At 46.6% G+C, this 17,500-nt stretch overlaps 2 protein-coding genes across 3 annotated transcripts in view; both read right to left on the reverse strand.

Moving 5' to 3' along the window:
- Positions 1-4,105, reverse strand: part of stmn4l (stathmin-like 4, like) — a 5,544-nt gene extending 1,439 nt beyond the window's left edge. For both annotated transcript variants that reach the window (XM_058400065.1, XM_058400064.1), the window contains exons 1-5: positions 4,004-4,105; positions 1,337-1,382; positions 1,136-1,234; positions 588-793; positions 107-298 (exon numbers count right to left, since the gene is read on the reverse strand). In XM_058400065.1, the coding sequence (XP_058256048.1) occupies positions 107-298; positions 588-793; positions 1,136-1,234; positions 1,337-1,349 (510 nt within the window). In that variant the 5' untranslated portion in view covers positions 1,350-1,382; positions 4,004-4,105. The remainder of the gene's footprint in view (positions 1-106; positions 299-587; positions 794-1,135; positions 1,235-1,336; positions 1,383-4,003) is intronic.
- A 6,766-nt stretch (positions 4,106-10,871) lies between these two features.
- The window catches only part of gpn1 (GPN-loop GTPase 1), a 9,123-nt gene continuing 2,494 nt past the window's right edge, over positions 10,872-17,500 (reverse strand). Inside the window, exons 3-14 of the mRNA XM_058398149.1 lie at positions 17,409-17,448; positions 17,242-17,308; positions 16,958-16,995; positions 16,785-16,863; positions 16,484-16,578; positions 16,343-16,388; positions 15,833-15,979; positions 15,595-15,677; positions 15,351-15,390; positions 11,947-12,037; positions 11,748-11,852; positions 10,872-11,166 (exon numbers count right to left, since the gene is read on the reverse strand). Coding sequence (XP_058254132.1) covers positions 11,075-11,166; positions 11,748-11,852; positions 11,947-12,037; positions 15,351-15,390; positions 15,595-15,677; positions 15,833-15,979; positions 16,343-16,388; positions 16,484-16,578; positions 16,785-16,863; positions 16,958-16,995; positions 17,242-17,308; positions 17,409-17,448 — 923 coding nt within the window. The 3' untranslated portion in view covers positions 10,872-11,074. The remainder of the gene's footprint in view (positions 11,167-11,747; positions 11,853-11,946; positions 12,038-15,350; positions 15,391-15,594; positions 15,678-15,832; positions 15,980-16,342; positions 16,389-16,483; positions 16,579-16,784; positions 16,864-16,957; positions 16,996-17,241; positions 17,309-17,408; positions 17,449-17,500) is intronic.

Here is a 17,500-nt window from a genome sequence, read left to right on the forward strand (position 1 = left end):
ACTGTCTGTAACTCTTACACAGGTGATCTGAGTTCCTATTTCAGACGCTGCTATAACTCAGGTTATGTTCAGTGTTGAAACGTTTACGCTAGCGCGGGTTCCTCACCTTCTCCTGCAGGCGCTCAAGCATAGCGGCGATGTGAGCTTCTCGGTTCTCCTTGTTGATCTCCATCCTCTGCTCCAGCTTCTCTTTGGCCATCTTGATGAAGTTGTTGTGTTCCTCCACAGCTTTCTGAGCCACTTCACGCTCATGTTCTCGCTTTTCAGCCAGATGTTTCAGTAGTTCTGCCTCCTGACCCTGAAGCACAGAGGAGCAGCATTATGAAGCTGGGCTTAGGGCAGGTGATGAACTGATTCATGCTCATGGCTTCACTGAGACACTCAGGTGCTAACACTCTCCAGTCCTAACCAGTGAGCAGTGAGCACTGGGTTCTGATTGGTGGTCAGGTTTTGATTCATTTTCTGGACCAGAAGACCTGACAGTAACACAGCTGATAAAGAAAATGCATCATCACTTTCGGACCAATCCGAATCCAGAGCTCAAACTGCAGGCTGTGGTGTGAGATTGAGTGATGAAGATGTCTCACCTTTCTCCTCTCCTCTGCAGCGTCCAGCTTTTTCTGGATCTCCTCCAGTGAGGGGTCTCTGCGGGGCGGGATGGTGGGATTAAACTCTCTCTGACCGTCGAACGATGGAGGCCTCAGGATGACCTCGAACGCCTGACCTGAGGAACGCTTGTTCAGCTCAATCACCTCCATGTCTTTGATAAGGCACAGGTTCAGATCCACCACACCTGCAGAGATACACCACACACATCACCACAAGAACGACAAGAAGAAGGAGAACTTCTATTTATTTTATTTATTTACACATTTAGCCACAAGCTGTGACCTTCGGGGTTCAAGGACTTTCACAATCCCACAGATGAACAGGATGTTCATGCTGCAGCTGAACCCCCAAACTGTCCTAAGGGGTGTGGCCTCGTATTCTAATATTCCAATATTCTAATATTATAAATATTAAATAATGTTATACATTTCTAATGAAAACACTGTATTTAACAATGTACGTATGTGTGTGTGTGTGTATGTGTGTGTGTGTGTGTGTGTGTGTGTGTGTGTGTGTGTGTGTGTACCTTGGTGAGTGTTTTTGGTGGTTTTCTCTTTAGACTCTGGAAGGATGCAGGAGCAGAAGTAGGCCACCAGGGGGAGCTCCTTCATTTTCTCTCTGTACGCTGCAGGAAACACAGACACATTTAACACTTCATGTACTATTGTAAAGTGCACACACACACACACACACACGTACACACATGTACACACAAGTACACACATACCTGTGAGAGTCATTGTTCTATCTCTGAAGATGAGTCTGCCCTGAACCTGTGAGGAAGTACAGAAGATAAAGATGAAGTCATCAGGTACTGAGACGATGTGATGATGTCATCATTCCTCACTGATGTGCGTCTGTTGTGTTAATAAATATGCTTTAAAAAAAAAAAAAATTTAACCTTAAATAATTGTTAACCTCTCACACCAGTAAACAGGAAATGAAGCGGCGTGTCACGCTTGTGGACTGTCTGAGAGACTCACTGATGATAAATAAGTTCATTTTCTCTGAATAATATTCTCTGCTGAGAAGCTAGCTAACAGAATAGCACTACTGCTGCACACAGAGCTAACGCTGCGCTAATGAACTTAATGAAGTTAAAGAGCATCAGATAAACATAATGAACATAATGAATTTCTACCGTTGTGCAGTAGAGAGCATCCTAACCAGCTGTATTACAGTCTGGTACGGGAACTGCTCTGTCTCGGACCGTAAATCGATTCAAAGGGTGGTGAAAACCGCCCAACGCATCATTGGGACTCCACTCCCTGCCGTTGAGGACGTCTATAAGAAATGATGTCTGCATAAGGCTCGCAGCATCATGAAGGACTCCTCTCACCCTGCACATAAACTGTTTTCTCTCCTTCCCTCTGGAAAAAGGTTCAGATGCCTAAAAGCCAAAAGCAGCAGGCTAAGGAACAGTTTTTATCCCACAGTGGTTACCTTAGTGAACTCAGCTTCACTAACCTCCTTACAGGGACAGTAACTTCCCCCCACACACTGATAAACCCGGCAGTGATGTAATATATCTCTGTAAATACTCTCTGTACATTCATTTGTATAGTCTGCACATAGATATGTATATTCATATAGGTATATAGGTGTGTGTGTATATGTATACTCCCTGCATATCCATCCAGCTCTAAAGTTATTCATATTTATTCATATGTATATTTCATACTATTGCATACACTGTAAATTCATCTATATATAATTTCTGTATATTTCTTATTCCGCACATTCATATATATCTGTAAATTTACAATTATTCTGTACATTAATTTATATATTCTATATTCTGCACAATATCCATCCTTGCTCACTTTATACTGTATATTCAGATATATGTTCATATTGCACTGCTAACTTGCACTTCTGGTTAGATGCTAACTGCATTTCGTTGCCTTGTAACTATGTGCAATGACAATAAAGTTGAATCGAATCGAATCGAATCGAATCGAATCTAATCGAATCTAATCGAATCGAATCGAATCTAATCTAATCTAATCTAATCTAATCTAATCTAATCTAATCTAATCTAATCTAATCTAATCCTTCCTCAGGCTTATTGTGTTCACTTTAATTTACTGCATTCATCTCACTCTTTATTCAGTCCTGAGCTCCTTCTCTTCTCTCTCTGTCTCTGTCGTTCCTTCCCACACGTGTTGACTCACTCACTGTGCTCTTCTCTCTCTCTCTCTCTCTCTCTCTCTCTCTCTGTGCCTCCACATTCAAATCCCACCACACACACACACACACACACACACACAGTCTGCATGAACGCCATGTGCTGATTACAGCGTAGGCTGATTAAACTCCAACTTTTCTGCCAAAATGAGCACGCTATCATTAATAAATCTCACGTTCATTATTTATACAATACGTGTTTGCATATAATCTAATATAAACATCTTATTTTCCATCTAACACACAGATCTGACATCATCACCTGCAGGAAATGAGACGAGGGCTGTTTGCCTCTGAAGTGTTTCTTTACACAGCTTTTATACAACATACTATACTTTAGATTTATACAATAAAAAACAAGAATTTTAAGAGTCCATGTTTAGTTGTAAAATAACAATTATGCACAACAATGAAAACAAACAATAATAATACATAAAAATTCATTTAATAAATTTTCTATATTTTGTATAAAATGTCATTTTTATACAGTGAAAAAATTCTGCAAATTCTGCTTACTGGATGTTTTGAAGCAGTGTGTGTGTGTGTGTCTGTGTGTGTGTGTATGGAGGCTGCAGAGGCCAATGAACACAAGCTACTCTACTGCACACACACACACACACACACACACACACACACAGACTATGTAAAAAAAAGAACTTCTGATGCACACCTTAATGCACCGTAATGATTCATAATGATTCAATCAAATGAGTCCTAATGATTCATGGCAATTCACAATAACATTTTAAAATTGTAATCATTTGCACTGATTCATAAAGATTTCTCACAACACAAAATGATTTATCATGAAGCTGATAAAAGTTCATAAAGATTTCATTTAACAGGCTGCAAATGAAACAAGCCGTAAATAAAACCTGTGTTTAATCTCTTCCTCTCTGCACTTCTAACTCAAACCATGTGATGATGTCATTCTCTGATGATGTCATCTCTCATGCACAGCTCTCTGAGACTGAGAAATGCATGCACAGTTTTAGGCTTCATTAGTTTAGAACTGAATAATGCATGAATGTCTATACTTCAAACGCATGATTATAGAGTTATTACAGAATTTACTGAAAAAGGTTAGAGCAGCTCATCACTTCTGCATTTTTTTGTCTGTAGTCTGTACTAAGCAGAAGAACAAGCAGAATGTGTGTGTGTGTGTGTGTGTGTGTGTGTGTGTGCTGATGGAAAGCTGAGCTCTTACCTCGTCTCCTCGGTGTGATGTCTGTGTGTCTGTGTTTTGTCCCGTCTCTCTGCTGCTGTTTGACTGCGCAGCATCAGCACCACTTCTGCTCTTTAAAGCATTACATCACCTCCCTGCGCTCTGATTGGCTGAGAGGAATGCAGAGCTGTGATTGGCTGAGAGGGAGGAGCGAGGGCACAGGGGGGAGGTTAACTCTTTGTTAGAGGAGCTGCAAAGATTTCCATATGAATATGTGCAGAAAGTGCTGCAGGAAACAAGTTCATCCTCTTCAGTCAGATTATTTATTAAATCCTTTGAGAGATGCAGAATTTTATTTCTTTTAATCATTTTATGGATTAATAGATTTACATATTTCACCAGTTTCTTCTCTTCCACTTAGACAGGAAGGGTGTGTTCTCAGTAAGATGCATGATGCTATCTGCTTCCTAAACGGGTTCTCTCTCTGGAATCCCCTTAACAGGAAAACACAGGTGTAAGGTTCTCCAGAGAGCCTTCAGGGGTTCAGTCATTCTCTCTTTATATTTAAACTAAACATGTTTTCATTTTTGTGGAAAGTCATTTTCGGTTCTAAAAAAAACAAAAAACAAAAACTGTGAGGCTCTGTGTAGAACTGTGAGGCTCTGTGGAGAACCTGGCTACCATTAGAGTGCATGAAAGAGCTTCCTGACCTTTCTTTGAGAGCTTCCTTCATAGTTTTCCTTGCATAGCTTCTTAGCTTTCTAACAGGTTCCAGTGAGGAACCTTTCTGATCTCTGAGCTCTCTTCAGACGCTCTTCACAGACTCCTGGAGAACACTGGAGAACAATAACAGTTCTAGGTTTGAGGTTTTGCATGAGGAGAAGAGAAACGTTTCTGCTGATTTCTGCAGAAGGATCAAATATTATAATTCTGCTGATATAAAATCTGATGGAATAAATCTGGAGCTGAATAAAGGACAGCTGAGAAGATTCTGAGAGATGGTTCTGCAGGAGAACCTTCAGTAAGGCTGGTGACACAACTCTGATAAACTCTCGCGTCTCATTCAGGCAGGAAACTTACAGCTCACACCTTCACTAGAAGAACAGATCTGGAATCTCATGAACCAGACACTGGTTCTTCTCTGAGTCTCAAGGAAAACCCTTCAGGTTCTGTGTAGCGTGCCTCATGAGACAGGGTTCTGCTGAAAAATGCATGCTCATGCAATCCCACAGTGCTCTGAGATCAGCTGGTGTTGTAACCCGACAGAAACACTAAGAACCCTTTGTCATGTACCTCTGCATTACTGTTCATTATTTTCTTCTTAGAACCTAAAGCCTGTGAGGGCTTCACATCACTGTTCCTGCTTGGTCACTTCAGTTCTTTAAGGGTTCTTTAGCTGAGTACAGGTGCACAGCCTCCTGACAGGGTTCTGCTTGTAGATTCCACACAAAACCTGTACATGTTCCCCTAGAAGGACAAACGCAACCCTTATGGCTGATATATAGAATATTTTCTTCCTATAATCTTAGAAAACAAGGTATTTGGAGAGTTCTTTAAAGTTCTGTTGTATAATTATGAGTTCTCGGGTTCTAAGAAGTGGGCCTACTTGTAACACTTTTTGAGAAGGAACCATGGCAGATCCAAGGCAGGTGCAGAACCCTTCAGTGAGAGCAGGGCTGTGGAGGCTCTCTGTGCTGTGGAACTGGTTCTGTGTTCTGGAGCCTCGCTGTGATGTACACATTCTGGTTCTTCATTTTCAGCCTGGTTTTGCGTACAGAGAACCAGGCTGAAAATGAAGAACCAGAATATGTACATCACAGCGAGGCTCCAGAACACAGAACCCTGCTCTAGAGCAAGACCCTAACCCGAGTACCCATCATGCACCTGTATAGACATGGAATACTGCAAAGTGGAGAAGTTTCTGCACCTCAGCCTCGTCTCTCTGATCCATGAATCATTGTGAGATTTCTGTAAAGTTCTGCTGTGGAACCGGTTCCGTCCGGCTGAGCGCAGCTCCGAAATGTCAGTTCTATAAATAATCAGGCAGAGATTATAAAATGTGTGTCATCGTGTGTGTGAAGAGTGTGTGACAGAGATGGAGCAGCAGATCCTCATAGTGAGAACAGTCTCACACACAGCCATCTGCCAAACACACACACACACACACACAGGTGATTGTGGTTATCGAGATTATTTTCTCGTTGCATTTTATTCAGTTTGGATTCTGAATTTGAATATTAAGTATATTTTTATTTTATTTTTTATATTTGACCATATTCCACATGTTCCTCACTGCATGCTGGTGCTCTGTCAGACCTCATTAAACACTAAACACTACACTGATCTTCACACACACCGCTCCTCCACATCATACCACTACACTGATCTTCACACACACTTCTGAAACGTGACAGAACACAACATGGATCTCTCTCTCCCTTTCTCTCTCTCCCCCTCTCCCCCACTCTCTGTCTCTCTCTCTCCCCCTCTCTGTAAAGCGCTCACAGAACACAGCGTTCTTCTGGAGAGAAACGTCATGTTCCTGATGTAGAGTTCACCAAACTGGACATGTTTACCAGAGGGGTGACGGAGATAAACACACCCACCCACAAACACACACACACACCTCATCTGTTATTCTGTACACACTCTGTGCATGATGTCATCCAGATGATGTCTGCAAGACACTGGGGAGAGAGAGAGAAAGAGAGAGAGAGAGAGAGAGAAGGGAGAGCGAGGGGGGGGGGTGAGGGGGGGTGGGGGGGGGTTGTTAGAGAGGACAAAAACAAGCTGCCTGAGAGGAAAGCCTCATCACTAGAGACAGAGCAGTGATGTCATCGTTGGCCAATCAGCTGCATCCACACCATGTATGTGTGTGTGTGTGTGTGACTGATGCAGTCTCTCCTGCATACCTGAAACTCTACCTTTCTGTAAAAACAGCACAGTGCTGAGAGCGAGACGATTCTGCAGCAAATCCTCGGAGAACATCTCCCTCACACCACCAATCATCTCACCTCTATGAAGAAAAGAAACTAAAAGCAGAATATTTGGAGAATTTATTTATTACTGCAGTAAAACATGGAATCTGGTGACGTCAGCCTCAGACGTGTGATGGGAGTTCAGGTCCATCTTCTTCCTCAGAGATTCACATCATCACCATTTCCAGCGTAATGACTCACAGCATTAACCCATCTCCACCTGGCTCCACGGCTCCTGGAGCGCAGAACCCTGACTCAGGATGTGTAATGATGTTCTCCAGAGTCTCACATACACACACATACACACACACACCCATGCCAGAGGGTCAGTGATAATCAGCTCCAGTTTCATCGCTTCACTTTTAAACACTTTGTGCTCTTCTTCTTGTGGATCAATGACGGCATTTCTGTCAGGATCATTTTAATGATAGTGCATTTATAACACATTTATAAACACTAAATAAACCGTTTATAAAGCTATGATGGAGAATCTAAAATAAACCTTAGTCTATTCGGTCAAGGAGTGGGCAGAGTCAGCGGCGCACACTGATGATATCAGAGAGCTGTGAGTGTTTAAACGTTGTAATTTTAAATTAATTAGCATGAAGTCTCCAACGGTCAGAAGTTTAAATGTTTCCAGTAAATTAAATCACACCAATAAACCATTAACCCACAGCTTCTCAACCTGGTCCTGGAGAACCTGCTGCTGAAGAATCTGTTCACTGGAGAACCTGCTCCTGAAGAATCTGTTCACTGGAGAACCTGCTCCTTGAGTGTTTTTCTGCTCTAACACAGCTGAGTGTGAAGAGCAGGTCAGAGGAACCTGTGCATTAAACACGCACCAGAGCAGAATGTTCACCATGGTTCACTCACTTCAGCAAAATCTAAAGATCAGCACCCAGTGACTCCGCCCCTTCTCCTATGTAGATCAGGGTGTGATCACTGGGTGAAAAACACTATACAAAAACACTATATGAGCAAATGTTTGTGCACCCCAACATCACACCTACATACTCTGATGAACGTCTCATTCCAGATCCATTCTCTTCGCTGGAGCAATCAGCTCCACTCTTCTCTTCTGGAAGGTTCTCCACTAGATGTTGGAGTGTGTGTGTGGGGATTAGTGATCATTCAGCTACATTAGTGAGCATTAGTGAGATCAGACTCAGTCTCAGGTGTTGTGAGAGTCAGGAGGTCAGTGGGTGGTCAGTGGGGTTGAGTCAGAGTCAGGGCTCTGTGCAGAACACTCCAGATCTTCACTCCAACTTTCACCTCCACACCATGTCTTCATGGAGCTGATTCGTGCACAGGGACATGGTCATGCTGGAGCAGGGTGTGGACTCTCAGGTCCAGTGAAGGAAATCTGTAAAGTTCCACACACACTGTACAACTGTGAGCTTCAGAGTTTTGTAAAGAAGCCGAGTAACTGGACTTAATGTTGTGTTAGAGGTGTGTGTGTGTGTGTGTGTGTGTGTCGTGATGAATGAAGAGAGAATTGTGAATAAATGTCAGGCTGATTTCCACCTCCACTCTCACTCAGCTTCACAGCTCTGTGTGTGTGTCGCCTCGGCCGCTCTCCGTAGGCGGTTCATATTTCCCGACAGATTCTCATTCAGCTACATCCTGTCTCTCTGTTCTGTGTGTGTGTGTGTGTGTGTGTATGAACCCTGGCATTCTGTTCAGAGTGAGTCTTTAATTCAGTCTATATTTATTCCTTGTTCATTTTCTCCAGTATGTGTATTTTATCTGCTCTGAGACACACACACACACACACACACACACACACACACAGGTCAGGCTGTTCTGAGTGTGTGTATAAAAACACGTGGGATGTATAGTGTGTAGGGGTAAATACCACCTCAGTGTGACTGACTTTCTCTCACACACACTGCATAAAGGTCTAATGCATGCAGCTTAGTCCAAAAGTATTGGCACCCAACTGCACTGTCTCTATAACACAGGTGTAACAGAAGTGATACTTAAACAGTGTATAGGTGCTATAACAACTTCCTAATGTCTCTTCATATGAAGTCTGAGAAGTTGGAGATCATCTCAGAGTTTCATTCATACACAGCAATCTGCACAAGCCGGAGTGTGTGCAGGAGGACGTCCTCAGGGTTAAAGGTTAGATGCTATGATGGAGATTTGAGAGAGACTGTAACTGTGTCTATGTTTGGATGTGTGTTTAGTCTCTTGTCATTAAAAGGTCAAACTGAGGTCAGACTGTAACCTCCTGTAACCTAGGGGCAGTGGTGGCTCAAGTGGTTAAGGCTCTGGGTCCTTGACCGGAAGATCAGGGGTTCAAGCCCCAGCACTGCCAAGTTGCCACTGTTGGGCCCTTGAGCAAGGCCCTTAACCCTCTCTGCTCCAGGGGCCCTGTATCATGGCTGACCCTGCGCTCTGACCCCAACCTCCAAGGATGGGATATGCGAAGAAAGAATTTCACTGTGCTGTAATGTATATGTGACAAATAAAGGCTGTTTCATTCATTCCTGGCAGAGGGACCAGGGTTTCGGACAGCCACATCCTCGTTGATTTGTTCTAGAGCCACATGTCGTACTCATGAGTTATTTAGGGATGGCAATCATTTTAAAGACTTTTGCCACAATGCTACTGAGCTACAGGGTTCTAGTATTGAACAGTTGTTTGCAGTGGTTAATGTTTTTTTTAGCCAGTTGTGCAGATCTGAAGCTTTAGAGAGGCCCAATACTGAGTTGTTCAAACAGAACAGAAAGACAGAGAGAAAGAGAGAGAGCATTCCTCTTGTCTCACTCAGGAGGAGAGGAGGAGGCAGTGAGCGAGGGACAGAGTCTTTTTTTTTTCTAAATGATATTTCACACATTTGGACCTTGAAGCTGATGAACAGAAGGATGGAGGGCGGACAGCTCGTGTCTCTCTCTCTCACTCACTCACTCTCACACACACACAGAGAGAGAGAGAGAGAGAGAGAGAGAGAGAGAGAGAGAGAGAGAGACACCCACACGGCTCGGTTCAGCAGCAGGCCTCTGAATGAAACATGCTGAATAAACCTCCTACACCTGAGTGTGTAATGAGTGCAGAGTTGTGTAGTGACAGCAGAGTTGTTTAGAGAAAGCAGAGTTGTGTAGAGTTGTGTAGAGAGAGCAGAGTTGTGTAGAGAGAGCAGAGTTGTGTGGAGTTGTGTAGAGAGAACAGAGTTGTGTAGAGAGAGCAGAGTTGTGTGGAGTTGTGTAGAGAGAGCAGAGTTGTGTAGAGAGAGCAGAGTTGTGTAGAGAGAGCAGAGTTGTGTAGAGAGAGCAGAGTTGTGTGGAGTTGTGTAGAGAGAGCAGAGTTGTGTAGAGAGAGCAGAGTTGTGTAGAGAGAGCAGAGTTGTGTGGAGTTGTGTAGAGAGAGCAGAGTTGTGTAGAGAGAGCAGAGTTGTGTGGAGTTGTGTAGAGAGAGCAGAGTTGTGTAGAGAGAGCAGAGTTGTGTAGAGAGAGCAGAGTTGTGTGGAGTTGTGTAGAGAGAGCAGAGTTGTGTGGAGTTGTGTAGAGAGAGCAGAGTTGTGTGGAGTTGTGTAGAGAGAGCAGAGTTGTGTAGAGAGAGCAGAGTTGTGTAGAGAGAGCAGAGTTGTGTGGAGTTGTGTAGAGAGAGCAGAGTTGTGTAGAGAGCAGAGTTGTGTGGAGTTGTGTAGAGAGAGCAGAGTTGTGTAGAGAGAGCAGAGTTGTGTGGAGTTGTGTAGAGAGAGCAGAGTTGTGTAGAGAGAGCAGAGTTGTGTGGAGTTGTGTAGAGAGAGCAGAGTTGTGTAGAGAGAGCAGAGTTGTGTGGAGTTGTGTAGAGAGAGCAGAGTTGTGTGGAGTTGTGTAGAGAGAGCAGAGTTGTGTGGAGTTGTGTAGAGAGAGCAGAGTTGTGTAGAGAGAGCAGAGTTGTGTGGAGTTGTGTAGAGAGAACAGAGTTGTGTAGAGAGAGCAGAGTTGTGTATATAAAAATATTTAATATTTATTTCTCCAGACTGTGAACACCTCAGAGTTTCAAGAGCTGACTCTGGGTTCTATCACAGAACCAAACGATACAGAACACCAGAGAATGTAAATGTGATAAATATAAAGTTGGAAAGAGTTCAAAGGTCAAGGTCAGGGTGAAGGACTGGACCGGCAACCCACACTTCCTCCTGGGGTCACTGTGACTTCCTGTTTCGCACCTGCACCACTTCCTTCCTCTCCTTCAGGAAGTTTGAGAATGACGTGGCCTCTTTACTCTCCTCTGTAGCTGTGGGGAGAGAGAGAGAGAGAGAGAGAGAGAGAGAGAGAGAGAGAGAGAGGAAATGGTATTACACACACCCACACCCACACCCACCCACACCCACACCCACCCCCACCCACACCCCCACACACCCACTATTAATGTTTACTGACCCAGACAGACGTGTGAGTTTAAGTAATATGCAGCACAGAGGAGCTGGTATCTGCGTCTCAGGTCACGGTCCTCAGTTGCTATAGAAACCTGTGTGTGTGTGTGTGTGTGTGGGGTAGCTGGTCAGCTGAAGCTAACACTGTTTCTGTGCTGGACTCTGGGTGGTGTTTAACTGAGTTCTGCTCTTTATTCAGATTCTGTTTTATTTTATCCAGCTTCACACAGAGACGAGTGCGCAGGCCGTGTGTTAGCGCACGCGAGGACAGACAGCTGAGGAAACATCTGCCCAAAGCTGTTAGCAGAGAACATGTGGAACCACAGAGAACCAGAGGAACCTGATCTACACTGATGGAGTGATGCTGCATTCTGATTGGTCCACAGAGTTCTGTCATGAATAAAGATAATGAACGCTGTACTGCTGTCCATGTTGACGTTACCATGGTGATCAATGTCATCCACGCTGCTGTCTGTGTCTTCATCGTCCTCGTCCAGGTTCCCGCGGGTAAAGATGAGGTCACTGGGGCCGCTGAGGTCAGGAACATCTGCAGGTCAATCGTTTAACAGAGTACATTAACACTATGATACACAAGACAGTGTGTGTGTGTTTCCGTGTTTCCTACAACACAAACAGCTCACCTGGTTGCACACCTGTTTCCATGGAAACCTCTCCCATGTCTTTCCGGAGGCGTTCCAGCTGTTCCTGCTGTTTCTTACTCTGAGCTTCGGCCTGTTAGAGATATTAAAGACCTCATGAACTAAAGAAATAATGAAGCGGGGCTTTCTGTTTCAGTGCTGAAGTTCATTCATCATCATTCAAAACTGTACACACAAAAACACCCCCCCACACACACCCCCAACCCCACAAACACACAACCCCCCCACACACACACCCCCAACCCCACAAACACACAACACCCCCCCACACACACCCCCAACCCCACAAACACACAACCCCCCCACACACACACACCCCCAACCCCACAAACACACAACACCCCCCCACACACACCCCCAACCCCACAAACACACAACCCCCCCACACACACACCCCCAACCCCACAAACACACAACCCCCCCACACACACACCCCCAACCCCACAAACACACAACCCCCCCCCCCCACACACCCCCAACCCCACAAACACACAACCCCCCCCCCCACACACCCCCAACCCCACAAACACACAACACCCCCCCCACACACACCCCCAACCCCACAAACACACAACCCCCCCACACACACCCCCCCAACCCCACAAACACACAACCCCCCCACACACACACCCCAACCCCACAAACACACAACCCCCCCCACACACACCCCCAACCCCACAAACACACAACCCCCCCACACACACACACCCCCAACCCCACAAACACACAACCCCCCCACACACCCCCCCCCAACCCCACAAACACACAACCCCCCCACACACACACCCCCCAACCCCACAAACACACAACCCCCCCCCACACACCCCCAACCCCACAAACACACAACCCCCCCCCACACACCCCCAACCCCACAAACACACAACCCCCCCCACACACCCCCAACCCCACAAACACACAACCCCCACACACACACACCCCCAACCCCACAAACACACAACCCCCCCCACACACACACCCCCAACCCCACAAACACACAACCCCCCCCCCACACACACACCCCCAACCCCACAAACACACAACCCCCCCCCACACACACACCCCCAACCCCACAAACACACAACCCCCCCACACACACACCCCCCCAACCCCACAAACACACAACCCCCCCCCACACACCCCCAACCCCACAAACACACAACCCCCCCCACCCACACACACAAAAACACCCCCCCCAACCCCACAAACACACAACCCCCCCCACACACACAACCCCCCCCCACACACAAACCCCCACACACACCCCCAACCCCACAAACACACAACCCCCCCCACACACCCCCAACCCCACAAACACACAACCCCCCCACACACACAACCCCCCCCCCCCACACACAAACCCCCAACCCCACAAACACACACAACCCCCCCCACACACAAAACACCCCCCCACACACACACCCAACCCCACAAACACACACAACCCCCCCCACACACAAAAACACACCCCCACACACCCAACCCCAAACCCCCCCAACACACCCAACCCCCCCCAACACACACACAAAAACACCCCCCCACACACACCCAACCCCCCCCCCCCACAAAAACACCCCCCCCCGCCACACACACACACCCAACCCCACAAACACACAAACCGCCCCACAAAAACACCCCCCACACACAAACCCCCCCACACACAACCCCCCCCCACACACACACGCCCAACCCCACAAACACACACAAAACACCCCCCCCCACACACCCAACCCCACAAACACACACAAAACACCCCCCCACACACACACCCAACCCCACAAACACACACAAAAACACCCCCCCCCCACACACACACCCAACCCCACAAACACACACAAAAACCCCCCCCCTCCCCCCCCACCCACCCACCCCCACAAAAACACACAAAAACACCCCCCCACACACACACCCACCCCCACAAACACACCCCCCCACACACACACCCAACCCCACAAACACACACAAAAACACCCCCCCACACACACACCCAACCCCACAAACACACACAAAAACACCCCCCCCCCCACACACACACCCAACCCCACAAACACACACAAAAACACCCCCCCCACACACACACACCCCAACCCCACAAAAACACACAAAAACACCCCCCCCACACACACACACCCAACCCCACAAACACACACAAAAACACCCCCCCACACACACACCCAACCCCACAAACACACACAAAAACACCCCCCACACACACACACCCAACCCCACAAACACACCCCCCCACACACACACCCAACCCTACAAACACACACAAAAACACCCCCCCACACACACACCCCAACCCCACAAACACACACAAAAACACCCCCCCCACACACACCCAACCCCACAAACACACACAAAAACACCCCCCCCACACACACCCAACCCCACAAACACACACAAAAACACCCCCCCCACACACACACCCAACCCTACAAACACACACAAACACTCTCCCCCACACACACACCGACCCCCACTAAGGCACCCAAAAACCCCCCCCACACACACCCAACCCCAGAAACACACACAAACACACCCACTCCACACACACACACCCAACCCCACAAACACACACAAAAACACCCCCCCCACACACACACCCAACCCCACAAACACACACAAAAACACCCCCCACACACACCCAACCCCCACAAACACACACAAAAACACCCCCCCCCACACACACACACCCAACCCCACAAACACACACAAAAACACCCCCCCCCACACACCCACACAAAAACACCCCCCCCACACACACACACCCCAACCCCACAAACACACACAAAAACACCCCCCAACACACACACCACCCAACCCCACAAACACACACAAAACACCCCCCCACACACACACCCAACCCCACAAACACACACAAAAACACCCCCCCACACACACACCCAACCCCACAAACACACACAAAAACACCCCCCCACACACACACACCCAACCCCACAAACACACACAAAAACACCCCCCCACACACACACCCAACCCCACAAACACACACAAAAACACCCCCCCACACACACACCCAACCCCACAAACACACACAAACCCCCCCCCACACACACACACACACAAAAAACCCCACACACCCAAACCCCCCCCACACACCCAAAAACCCCCCACACACACACACGAAAACACCCCCCCACACACACACCCAACCCCACACACAAAAACACCCCCCACCACACACACACCCAACCCCACACACACACACGAAAACACACACACCCAACCCCACACACGAAAACACCCCCCACCACACACACACCCAACCCCACACACACACACGAAAACACACCCCCACACCCACCCACCCCAACCACACATACAGCCCCCCCCCACCCACCCACACCCCCCCTTCTCTTACTCACCAGCTCTTTATGCAGACGCTCATATTCAGGTCGATATTCTCTAAAGAACACCAACAAACACCGCACTCATTAACAGTTAAAGACTTTAACACTCCATGTTACAGCTCTCTACCAACTCCACAGGAGAGTTCTCTGCTCTCTGGTCCTCTACAGCCATGAGGAAGTGACCAGATGTTGATTACAGATGTAATGTTTCATCAGCTACTCTACATAAGGCATCATGACTCTGATGAGAGAAACTCACGTCTCGTATTCTTTAGCAGCATCTGTGACCTGAACAAAGAGCTCATCCAGGCCAGAACCGGTTACAGCTGATACACCAACCACCTACACACACACACACACCTTTAAGTGTTCAAAGAGCTTTATTAAAGCAGTCAGAGTTTCCACAATGTCACACAAAGCTACAATCAACAGAAAAATTGCCCAGAATTAACACATCAGTTAGTGTGTGTGTGTGTGTGCGTGCATGTGCGTCTCACCCGCAGGTTTGTGTAGAACTCGTCCAAAACCAGACTCATGGAGCGTGTGAGGTTACTGACATATGACGTCTCTTGGTTCAGTGCATCCTGAAACGCCTCAAAATCCTGCATCCACTCCACTGCAAAGCGGTGATCGATTATATCTGTCTGCACAAGGGGTTCCCACACATACACAGTCATTGCAACATGTTGGATTTGGAAACAATACTCTGGGGTTATTCAGTGCCTAAGAACGCTGAGAGGATATCATGTTAAACACCCGAAAATGAAACAACACTTTACAGACTCATCAGCGCCCCCTAGCGGCCTACAGTGGAGACAACAGCCCTCATATTAATCTTTAAAGCAGTGTTATTAAACCACAATAACTCTCTAACTGCACTAGGACTCAGCAAACCTGACCAACATATCAGCTTCAACACTGAGGTGTTTATTAAAAATATCAAATCTACAATGATTATTTTAAAGATTCACTACAAAAGTGTAAAGAGAAGTCGATCAGATGGTTACCTTGTTCATGACTACGATGAAGGGAAGTCTGGTTTTGTACAGAATGCTGAACAAAAAACACAGCAAGGTTACGAAGATCAAATTCTAAGTCAGCTGAGTGTGTGTTTCCTGTGTGTGTGTGTGTGTTTCCTGTGTCCTGACCTGCAGGCATACAGCATGTTGGACATGAAGGTGACAGGGTTCACACTGCGTGACGTGTCCATCACATACATCACCACACACGGAAAAGACGAGGCCTGTGTGTCACACACACACACACACAGGTGATCATTATTTGGCTGGATCAGGTGGTTATTTGTCCAGATGCTACATGAGGATCTCCTAGAAACTTAACTGAAGAAAATCTTTTCTGTACAGTTCTAGATCTAGAACCTTTCCTGTTCCTCTAGAACCCTATACCACCACCCACACAGATTAAACAGTTGCACAGTCTGTTACACACCAGAGCCTCAGTTATGATGGTTCCTGATGCAGACCAGGTGAAGACTTCAATCTGTCCTGGAGTGTCAATCAGAACATACCTGCACAGGTAGAACCCAGAGTTAACACAGGTCAACACATTACAGGTCAACACACTACTGGTCAGTGCACAGTGTGAGGGATGTTCACACTCACTGATGCTCCTGCTGCCTCTTCTCAATGAACTGCATCACCTGATTAACAGAGAGAAAGAGGAAATGATCTCAGACAATACACAACTAAATAACTAATAATCACGGACATCTGCTGGTTGAACATCGAGAGAGAGAGAGAGAGAGAGAGAGAGAGAGCACATGTGTGTGTGTGTTAGCATGAAAAAAAAAGAATGAAATATAAAGCAGTAGAGTTTAGTAGGAGTTGTACATCATGATGTGTACAGTACACGTACCACAAGAACACACAAATATAAAACACCAAACCTGATCAAACCTCGTGGCAAACAGGTTGAGAGCCGTAACGATTCCGCCATTCGGACCCAAACCGTATCTGTGTGAGAGTTAAAGACACTCGGACACACAGCGCTGTGTATCAGTAATAATAATCTGATGTGTAATGACATGAGATCGGACTCGGGTGGAAAGGATACTGTTTCATCACTTCCTTATAGTTCACTGTGTCTCTGATATCTAAACAAATCACACACACACACACACACACAGTGTCTATAAAGGTTTAATA

Source organism: Hemibagrus wyckioides, linkage group LG09 (assembly GCF_019097595.1).
Source record: "Hemibagrus wyckioides isolate EC202008001 linkage group LG09, SWU_Hwy_1.0, whole genome shotgun sequence".
NCBI lineage: Eukaryota > Metazoa > Chordata > Actinopteri > Siluriformes > Bagridae > Hemibagrus > Hemibagrus wyckioides.